General features: G+C 38.3%; 1 protein-coding gene across 1 annotated transcript; it reads left to right on the top strand.

Annotated features, from left to right (window-relative positions):
* Positions 1–10: 10 nt before the first annotated feature.
* Positions 11–7,412, top strand: LOC114034132 (riboflavin kinase-like). Its single transcript, XM_027849735.1, has 4 exons — positions 11–1,374; positions 4,529–4,680; positions 5,705–5,807; positions 6,665–7,412. Exons 1-4 carry the CDS (start codon positions 897–899, stop codon positions 6,793–6,795), a joined length of 864 nt encoding a protein of 287 aa, XP_027705536.1. The 5' UTR covers positions 11–896; the 3' UTR covers positions 6,796–7,412.
* Positions 7,413–10,807: the final 3,395 nt, after the last annotated feature.

Raw genomic sequence — 10,807 nt, 5'->3', positions numbered from 1 at the left:
GCGTCTTTGACTTTGCTCTCCAGTTGTTCCCTTTTGTTGTGTTGTTTTCAGTGTGCTCGGATGGAGGTGAGTCGAATTCAGAGTTACTTCATGTAGTTCTCTAATGCACTCACCTAAAATTTTGCATCTTAGCTCTCTTGGTTATTTTTCCCTCCAGTAGCCTGTGAATTTGTTTATGCCAGTGACTGCATGTTGGCTAAACTTTTCTTTTTAACCTTCTCTAACATCTACCACAATGCTCTTTACTAAGGGCTGCTTTTCTGTTTTGGCTACATTCTGGGAGCCCCACAAATGCCTGCCGGTAGCTGTTCTAACTCAAACCTCACATATTTTCCAAAAATTGGACCAGCTCCAGTTCAAATCCAATCTTCCGCCCCCACGTGACACTCACTACCTTTGCCAGACTCCGGCCTGCCTGGAGTGATCTGAAGCCGTACTGATGGGCTGGCTGACCTCCAGTGACCCTTCGGCCTGGCCCTAGAGCCCCGCAGGGTGAGGGGGTGAGGTAAGGATTTCCTGGTGTCCGCACGGGGGATCAGCTCCGGTCAAAGATCACGATCGGCCAACACTGTAGGGAGAGCATCCGCATCTGGAGGCAATGCTAAGTTAACTGACCATTCGGACCAGTTTTTCCAAAGCCTGAATTTGAATATCGGCCCTCACAAGTCACCGGCAAACATCTACGAAATCGAGAACGACGGTTCTAGAACCAGTTACTTCTTTTTCTGCTTCGTAACTGACGGACCCCCAGGAGCGCGAGGACGTGCCTTTGCGCAGGCGCCGACCCGGGCTGGGCTAGTCCATTAGAAAAGAAGGCGGGGGGGGGAGAGGCGGAGGAGAGTATTGTGTAAAGAAAAAAAGAGCGAGTGGAGACCGGGCTGGAGAAACTGGCGGCCATGCCGCCTGCCCAATGGGAACGCGCCTTTTGGCTCTTCCTCCCTCCCCTCCCCGCCCTTCGTTTCTTCTCCGCCCTCCTCCTTCATAGATTTCCGCTTCAGCCGGCTTCGGGGAGCGCTTGCGGCTTGTGTTGGGTCAGTGGCGCGCGGAGGTTCTGTCGCGCGCCCTTCGCCTGCAGCGTTCGGGTGGGGGTCGCTGGCCGCGAGGCTCGCGCCGCCGACGCACGCCTGCTCACGCGCACGTCTCGCGCCTGTAGGGTTCTCCCGCCCTCCCTCTCCGCCTTCCCCCCTCCCCTCACTCCCGGCGGGCCCGGGGGGACCGTTGCCCTGAGTTCCACGGCGGCTCCTCCGGACTCTTCGCCCGGGCCGTCTGCCGAGCCCAGAGCCGGCGGCGTGATGAAGCACCTGCCTTATTTCTGCCGGGGTAAAGTGGTGAGGGGCTTCGGACGGGGCTCCAAGCAGCTTGGCATCCCCACAGGTAAGCGCTTGTGATGGAACCGGGCGGGGGGGGGGGGGGCGGGGACGGCTGGGGGCCCCCCCCCCGCCTTCGGGAAGCCTCCCCGCGCTAGCGCATCTCCCGGTTACCGAGAGCCCAGCCCCCGACCGGCCGGACTGGTCCGCCCTCTCCCCTTCTCTCGCCTCACCCTGTCGCTCTGACAGGGAACCTGAGCCCGGGAGCATCAGGAATCGGCGGCCGAGCCTCCCCCGCCCCCAGCCGTGGCCCGGGCTGGACCTGACTCACTGACCGCGGAGTCACGGAAACCGGGCGCTTCCCCGGAGGAAGGGCCTTAGAAACCGACCGAGCCTATCCCGTGCTTGCTTGGGCGAATAGGTTAAAGCCTGGCCCTGCCTGTGGGAGGCAAGCGCGCTGCTGTCACTTTCTACCAGGTTTTTGGGGGAGCTTTACCCGGTTACTCTTTACGGGAGGCCGTAATGGATCTGATGAACGGGTTGGGCTCGCCTCTAAGCAAATATCTCTATTTGAGATAACCTTTGGTCTTTGTAACTTCCCCACCCTCCCACACACACATACAAACACACACCTTCACAAATACCCTGCACACTTGTAGGGTGAAGATTAGCTTCATCTTGGTGAGCAGTAGTTGAAAATCTCGATGGCCCCGAGGTCATCTTAAAATTAACCAATTTTTGCTTCCTTTCTTGGATTATGGGTCTGGTTTTTCAAAATCCCATTATGTTAAGGACCATTAACTTAATAGTATGTCATTGAGACCATTCAGAAATATTGAGTAATTATAACAGTATTTTAAATATTTAAATTCGATATTATGGCCAACTTTAGACAGGAGCAGGAATAATAACTGACCTTCATAGAGCCCTTGAAGATCTTCAGAGCACTTTACATGCATTGTCTCCTTAGATTCTCATCACAACCCAGTGAGGAAGGAAATTTATTCGCGTTTTACTGATGAGGAAACTGAGAAGTTAGGTGATGTGGCCATGGTTACACAACTAATAAGTTGTAGCACTGTGTGAACCCAAGTCTTCAGACTTGAAACGGAATGTTCTATCCTTAGGTTTTTCTGTTTCTCAAGGAAAGTGAGTCATTAGAGAAAAGGGAAGGGAGAAAAGATAAATACCCACAGGTAAAGACATACTGTTAATCAACTAGTTGCTGTATTTTTAATAGGGCATGGTGGAGGACCCACAACTTACTTCCCTGCTCCCCTGCCTGGACTATTTTGAGTAGAATAGCCGTGGTACCTCCCTGTTTCTCCTCTTCCACTCCCTCCTAGTTATTTGTTTTCTAAGAGGAGCAATAAATAGCAAGGTAACCCTCATGGTAGGTTACCTACTCTACCAGTTTACCTTACGGCATTTAAATCCTGAACTGCAAGAAATTCTGGTCTGTAAAAGAGTTGATTTAGTTACACTATGCCTGAGGATTAATAAGAACTCACAACTTTCACGGTTTACTGGAAATCACCTTTGACCTGCTTAATAGAGTAATTTAAAAGTCATGTAACTTTAAATCACTAAATTGCATACTGCTAACTATGAAGCTGTAGGCTTAGTAAATATAACTTTTGAAGTCAAATACCTAAGTCCAGGTAGAATTTATTTCTTCCGTGGGACCAAAATTACCACTTGAAGTTTCGCATCAAATGAAACAACACATTTATTATGAATATAAACATTAATGACTAGAGATCCAGTTAATACAGGAATATATCTTGTTCGTTAATATTTATGAAACAAGGAAAAAACAACACACTAGTGAAAGTAATTTCCTCACAACACAATAAGCTTCACAGAATTTTTAGTAGTTTTTAGCTTGATATACAAATGAGAAGTCATAGAGAATAGTCAAAACATAAACTGAAACTCATTTTTAAATATCAAAACTTCCACAATTAGACAATAATTTATTGTTGAAGGAATTCATTACACGTGGTGCATTCAGCTACAACTTTAACAACCCAGAATGCCTCTAAATCTTTCATGCATGACTCTTCCATGATTAACTTAATCATTAAGTAAAGCATAATTTTAATGGTAATCTTTGCAGTCCACTAAAGTCCTTTCTTATTAAATATTTATTAAGGGTGTTTGAGGTACTGGGTATACAAAGATAAAAATATAAAGGCCTGGCTATCAAATAACTTACATTCATCACGTTGTAAAAGTGACCCTGGCTTCTCTAAGGTTGGACAGGTTCATCGCTAGGTTGGCCACAGAAAATTGGCTTGAGTTGGAACAGGATTTGGGGGGAACTAAGGATAGCTGGAAGAAGCGACATTGTTATACATGGAACATAAACTTTCTGTGACAGCTAGAAATCTTGATAGATGGAATAGTCTTAACATCCTGATAGCTCAAATTCCATTATTGATTAGTTACTGAAAACACAGCTTTAATGAAAGAGAGCATTGTAGTTAGTGTCATAGCAATAATATAAATGAAAGTTAGCCTTCTCTGAAAGATTATACTAAAGAATTTAGTAGAATAAAGCTAAGAGGACCTGTTTTAGACTGTTAATATAACTGGGGGGTGAGGTTGAATACCCACCAACTCAGGTTTGGATAACTGACACATCAAGTTAGGAGAAACCCTGAGATTTGGGAAGTGGGGGAAGACTAGCAATGATTTAGAAGGGGAGCTAACTCCTTCCTTTCTAGAAATTCCCTAATATCTACTTTTAAGATCTACTAGCAATGACAACTCAGATAATTGGAAACTGTATTTCTAAAAGAAGTAAATTCATGGCTGGGGAAGATGCAGCACATCTTTACCAGGGCCAAAGAGAAATGGAAAAGTACTGAGCACTGTTGCTTTTGTGTTTGGAAAGACATAACGGCTTCAGAGAAAGACTGTCCATATCAAAAACAGGTGGTGGAGTGGATCAGTTCTGTTGATCCCTCTAATAACAGAAACAGTCTGCCTCTCTGACCTTTGTAGGAATTACTTGGCATCTATCTGTGATAATTAACAATCCAAGGGAAGAAGAGGGGAGGGAATGAGCATTGACAGTGCCTACTATGTGCCAGGCACTGTGCAATCACATCAATATTGGTTGGCGGTCTTTTTCTTTGTATTTGCAAGGCTGGTATGAATATTTTAATGTAGAACTCTTCTCAAATTAACATTCAAATCATGGTTTTATTTTTCAGCTAACTTTCCTGAGCAAGTAGTAGATAATCTTCCATGTGATTTATCTACTGGAATTTACTATGGTTGGGCCTGTGTTGGAAATGGAGATGTCCATAAGATGGTTTTAAGCATAGGATGGAACCCATACTACAAGAATACTAAAAAATCTGTGGTAAGAATTTTATTTTCACTTTATTACACTGCATATTTCTGAAGATCTTGTTTGCATACAAAAAAGGAGGAAAACCAGTTTCCTTATTCATCTCTAATTTTCCTAAGGTTTCATGTTTCTGATATTGTTAAGGAACTAAGTATTTTACTGAGAATAATATAGAAGGCTTGGGAGGGAAATTTAAGTATTTTTCGTTTTTCCCCAGAAGACATTTATTATAGGGTTCATACAGTTAGAGATACTTTGCAGTTTTTAAAGAATGAAATTCAAGCTATCAATAACTTGCATCAAAAAAATACCCCAAATCACCATTAATTAGATTCAGATTATTGTAACTGAAGCTTTACCTTGCACTCATCAGTTTGGCAAAGTTGACAAAAAAGGAAGATGGTATACTGGAGGGGCTGCAGGAAAACACATTAATTTTGGTAGAGCTGTGAATTGATACAGCCATTCTGGAAAGCAATTTGGAACTGTGCCCCCAAAATGAAGTTCTGTGCATATGACAGTAATACTGCTTCAAAATCTATACCCCAAAGAAATCAAAGATTACTTTTTTGTAGTAACAAAAAAAATTGGAAATTTAAGAGGGTGCCTATAAGTTAGGGGAATGGTTGAACAAATTTTAGTAAATGAATGCAGTGGAATATTTTTATGCCATAATACTTTGTACCATAAGAATGTAAAACCCAAACAACTTTGAAAGGCTTAACAACTGATCAGTGCAAATGCCTCCCATCATTTCATGGGACCAATGTTAAAGTGTACCTACCAATCTCCTGACAAAGAAGTTAGGGACTCATGGTACAGAATGAGACAATTTTTGGACATGGCCAAAGCAGGATTTTTTTTTTTACTATACATACTTGTTTCTAGGGTTTTCTTTTTTTCTTTTAGTGTTATGGAGTGGGAGGAAGAGAATCAATTTTTAATCAATTTAATTTAAAAAATTATGTTCACAAAGTACAGATTCTATTGCCCTTTTAAGATAAATGATCTCTTTTTTTTTTTTTTAACTTTATAGGAAACTCACATTATACATACCTTCGAAGAGGACTTCTATGGGGAAATCCTTAGTATAGTCATCACTGGCTACATCAGACCAGAGAAAAACTTTAGTTCAATTGGTAAATTTTTCTTAAAATATTAATTTCATTTTATTCCTCATAAGAGGAATTCCTTCATAAGAGTGAGGTAATGATATCTTACTCTTAGATTTCTTTTAATAAAATAACAAGTTAGAAATAATTTAATGCCTATTAGTTAATACTTTGACAATATTTGGTACATCAAGAGAATAACCATGTCATGGTTTACATAATTTAATTACACAACAAAAGACCTACTCCAGTGGCTACTTGCCCTTTTTACCTGAGACACAGTTGATGCTGAAGAAGAAAATTGGCTGTTTGATATGTATATATATACATATATACCTTATGGGGGAGAGCTCAATGATGGCATATAAAGTGATGCCAATAGTCTTTTTCTACACAAGGCTAACATTTGTTTTGTGGTTTCAGAGTGTTATACTAGCATTATATATTTAATCCTCACAAGGAATTCTAAGAGATAAATACTATAAGTATTGTTGTCCCCATTTTATAGATGGGGAAACAGCCTTTTAGAGGTTAAATGATTTTCCCAAGTCCATGTTATTAGTAAGTTGTGGAGTTGGAACTGATGCCCCAGGTTTTGATTCCAGATCCTTCCTGAATCTTTTTTCACTATATGAAAGATATTCATTAATCCAGGCATGGCGTAATTAGGGCTTGTGTTGGGATGGTAGCAGTAGGATCAAGGGGAATCTCATCTCAAAATTTGTTTTTAAAGTAAGTTAAATTTTATTGACAAATCAAGGAATGTAAATTTATAACAAATCATGGTCATTTCTTCACAAATTTTTCATTCTGTGATGAATTTGTATAGATTATTTCAAGTGTTGTATGGTTTACATTCTTCACTTTATCTCCTGCCCTCACAGATGCCCTTATTTCAGCAATTCAGGATGATATTGAAGAAGCTAAGCGACAACTGGATTTACCCGAACATTTGAAACTCAAAGAAGATAATTTCTTCCATATGCCAGAAAGCCAAGTAATGAACGGCCACTGATCAAAAGTCATTTTATTTACTTGTTTATTTTTTCTCTTGTATTCCACTAGTCTTTATCATTGCTGCAGGCTTGTATTTGCTTAGATTAAGAATTTTCCGATAGTTGTGCATTAGTTTATACAATACAGTGTAGTTGCCATTTTATGCTTAATGTTACATTAAACCCGTCATGCAGCAGTACCAAAAAGGTTCTTTTTAAAATCAAGATTTTTAATGTTGAACTATACAAAAGTTTCATGAAACACACTACAGTAAAAGCAGAGAGAATAACAGGATCTTAAGTTTTTTTGTGATGGAAATAGATGTTTATAAGTAAAAACTGACTGGCTTAGCGCCAAGTCATTTGCTGCAGGTGAGAATAGAGGTCATGCTAGTGGCTACAGATTCTGTATAATACTTCTGACTTCCAATTAACTGCTATTAGACCTAGATGCCATGGAGAAATAAAATGTGTGTTGTATGAGGCTTTGGCAGTCTAATGCCCTGAAAGGAAGAAATGACAGAATTTGTGTTTTGACATGTGTAGCATAATATATTTTGTTTGTTAAAGATGAGATTTTGTGAAACTTCATTTTATTTGGGATTATTTATTAAAAAGAAGTTTCTGATTAGGGTCATTATTGCACTGTTTTCCATTTTATATTTATTTTCATGCCCTGAATTCTAAGGGTTTTTGAATTTTAAAGGACTGGGTACTTCACTATAAATTTTAGATCATAAATTGCAAATATGAACAGAAAGAAATCAAAGTTTAAAAAATAGTTCAGAACTATAGCTCTCAAATTTCCATGTTTTTCTGTTTCACTATAGATGGTGGTGTTTATATTCAAAATTATTTGAACCTTCTTTTACTCCTTAAACTTTGATTTCTTTCTGTTCATATTTGCAATTTATGATCTAAAATTTATAGTGAAGTACCTAGTCCTTTCCCTTCACTTAACTCTGAACAACAATAGATATGCAAAGGTGGTTGGATTCCACTTCAGAAAAACAAAACTTTGAATATTGCAACAACCCCAGTTTTTAAAGTAACTCATTGAAGTGGGGGGGGGGGAAATAGTCAGAATTAACCACTTGGATAGAAAAAGCCAAAGTTCAGCTGATGTTTCCCAAAGGGAAAACATTTAAAGGCCAATTAAATTATAGAATATATTTTCAAAGTTATTTAACTTATTTTAAATGTAATTATGTATGTTAAGCATGTGTAAACTCTGCTGTAATTGTGTAATTACAATGTTAATGCCAGTCTTACTAATACTTCTAACTTGAAAAAGGATTTGGAAGGTTTATAGGTTAAAATTTTCTTTAAATCTTCCCCTTTTAATCCCATGTACTTTTCCACTTTCTAAATAAACAGCTGAATTTTTTGACATAATTTCTTTTTTTTTTTTTTTTAAAGAAATACTATTACAAACATTGGATTTTTAGGAAAATGTCCTTGAATGTAATTTGCTTTAGGCCCTTAAATAACAGATTACCTCTACTTTATAAACCAAAGTAGGAAAGAGAATTTAAAAGAGATCTTAGCCATCCCTAAATCACTTCTGTTAATTTTTTTTTTTAAAGGGAACTTCATTGTGTAGTGCCTTAAAGATCAAAATGTTCAGGAGTAGACATTCTAAGATTGTTAAAAACAGAAGTTCAGGCTTATAAACAATGATATCCCTTGAGGAAAACTACTGTTTTAAAAATGTAAATACTAATGGAGGATGAGTGGATAACTCACTTAAATTGTTTTAGATTACTTTGTAAAGGACTTATTTTGACAAAACAAAGCAGTTCATGGGATTATTGCTTTTATTTTCCCTGTTTTAATATTTAAATGCCAATTTAATCAGCAACCCCATAATTTATTGTCTAGTGATAAATGTTAGTGATTTTACAAAGTAAAGATTTGAAGCAAACAATTATAAAGTACAACATGCACCCATACTTATTGTTGAAATAACTTTAAAATAGCACTCTACTTGAATCACTTATATTGCTGTTAAAACATTTGTGAACTATGAAAGCTGTTTTGTATTTTACTAGTGACTAGGTGTCAGTCATTACTTTTTGATTGGATGTTTATTGTTTTTGATGTTTCAGCTTAACTAGGGATTAGTTATAAAACATTGACAATTTAATGTGGTAGAAGAAATGTTACTTGTAGTGGGATGGTTTAATTAAAATTAATTAAACATCAGTGTTTTCAGAAATTAAAATGAATCTTAATTCAGTGTTGTCCTTTTTCCCCTGCTGACTTAATTTGAAGTTTTTAGCCTCTGCTATTTGTGTTCATTGTGGTTTTTCCATTAATTGAAACACTACCTAATTTTAAGACATTGCAAAGTAGCAATCCCAGTTTAGGATTGAGGCACCAGCAGCTGTTAGAGGAAATGAGTATGGCTTTACCATAGTTTCAGAAAAAAAGCACTTCCACATGTAGCTTCATCAACCTGGAGCTACCTCTTAGAATTCTGATATGTTCTAGAATCTTTTCTGTCAGATGGGTGCTCTTGTGTTATGAAAGTTTCAGGGTGAAACTTTTTTCTTTTTTTTTTTTTATAACTCTTAGTTTTCAACATTCACTTCCATAAGATTTTGAGTTTTAAATTTTCTCCCCTTCCGCAAGACAGCATGCAATCTGACATAGGCTCTACTTAAACATTCATATTAAACATGTTTTCACGTTAGTCATGATGTAAATAAGAATTAGAACTAATGGGAAGAACCATGAGAAGGAAGAAACTAAACAAAGCAACAAAAGAGAAAAGCAAATAGTATGCTTTCATCTACATTCAGGCTCCAAAGGTCTTTCTCTGGATGTGGATAAGATTTTCCATCGTAAGTCTTCTGGAGTTGCGTATCTGAGAGGAATTAAATCCATCAAAGTCAATCCTAGCACAATGTTGGCTGTTATTGTGTACGACATTCTCTTGGTTCTGCTCACTTCACTCAGTATCAATTCATACAAATTTTTCCAGGTTTTTCTGGTCTGCCTGCTCATTTCATATACCACAGTATTCCATTACATTCATATACCACAACTTGTTCAACCATTCCCCAATTGATGGGCATCCCTTCGATTTCCAATTCTTAGGCCACCACAAAAAGCTGCTATAAGTATTTTTGTACATGTGGGTTCTTTTCCCATTTTTATGATCTCTTTGGGATATGTACCTAAAAGTGATATTGTTGGGTCAAAGGATATGCAGTTTTATTGCCCTTTGGTCATGGTGAAACTTTTATTTCAAAGAACATATATTAAATGCTTATTGTGTGCCAGGGAGTAAACTGAGTACATGGTACAGATTTTTCGATCTTTTCTACTCATGCCCAAACCATCTTATTTTAAACCCTCACCTTTCTGTTGGAATAGCCTGTGGTCCATTCGTCATCTAGATTCTCCAATCCATCCTCTATAGAGTTTTCAAAGTAATATTCAACAGAGTTCTGGCCATATTGCTCTCCTGCTCAAGAAGCTTCAGCTACCATCTTTAAGGTAAACTACAAACTCCTATTTGGCATTTAAAGCTCTTCATACTATAGTTCCTGACTATCTTTCTGGGTTGATTATAACTTATTGCCCCTTGAATACTCTGCTCCAGCCTACTTAATGCTGTCTACGCATTTCGTTTCCCATCTTCAGGCTTTTCAGGCTGTCCCATACCTGAAATTCTCCTTCTGTATTTTAGAATCCTTGGCTTTCATCAAGGGTGATCTCAAGTGTTACCTCCTGCAAGAGGCCTTTTTGATTCTCTGAGCACAACTAAAATGTTACTTTGTATTCATCTTATATTTTGTTACTTTGTATCTATTTTTTCTGGAGTAGGCTATTTTTCCCTATAGAATTTTAAATTTTATGAGGGCATGGATTGTTAAAATTTTTGTTATATCTAGCATATAACCCAGGGCCTGGCACATAGTGGACACTTAAATTCTTATTGAATGGAATACATATGACAGCTTTTGATTTCTTAGGTTTGACAGTTTAGTTGGGAGAGAATACACAAATAGCCAAATATAAAGG

Source organism: Vombatus ursinus, unplaced genomic scaffold (genome assembly GCF_900497805.2).
Source record: "Vombatus ursinus unplaced genomic scaffold, bare-nosed wombat genome assembly UNPS02008155.1, whole genome shotgun sequence".
In the NCBI taxonomy this organism is placed as follows: Eukaryota; Metazoa; Chordata; class Mammalia; order Diprotodontia; family Vombatidae; genus Vombatus; species Vombatus ursinus.
The sequence above is the reverse complement of the archived record's forward strand: the minus strand, read 5'-3'. Positions and strand labels throughout refer to the sequence as shown.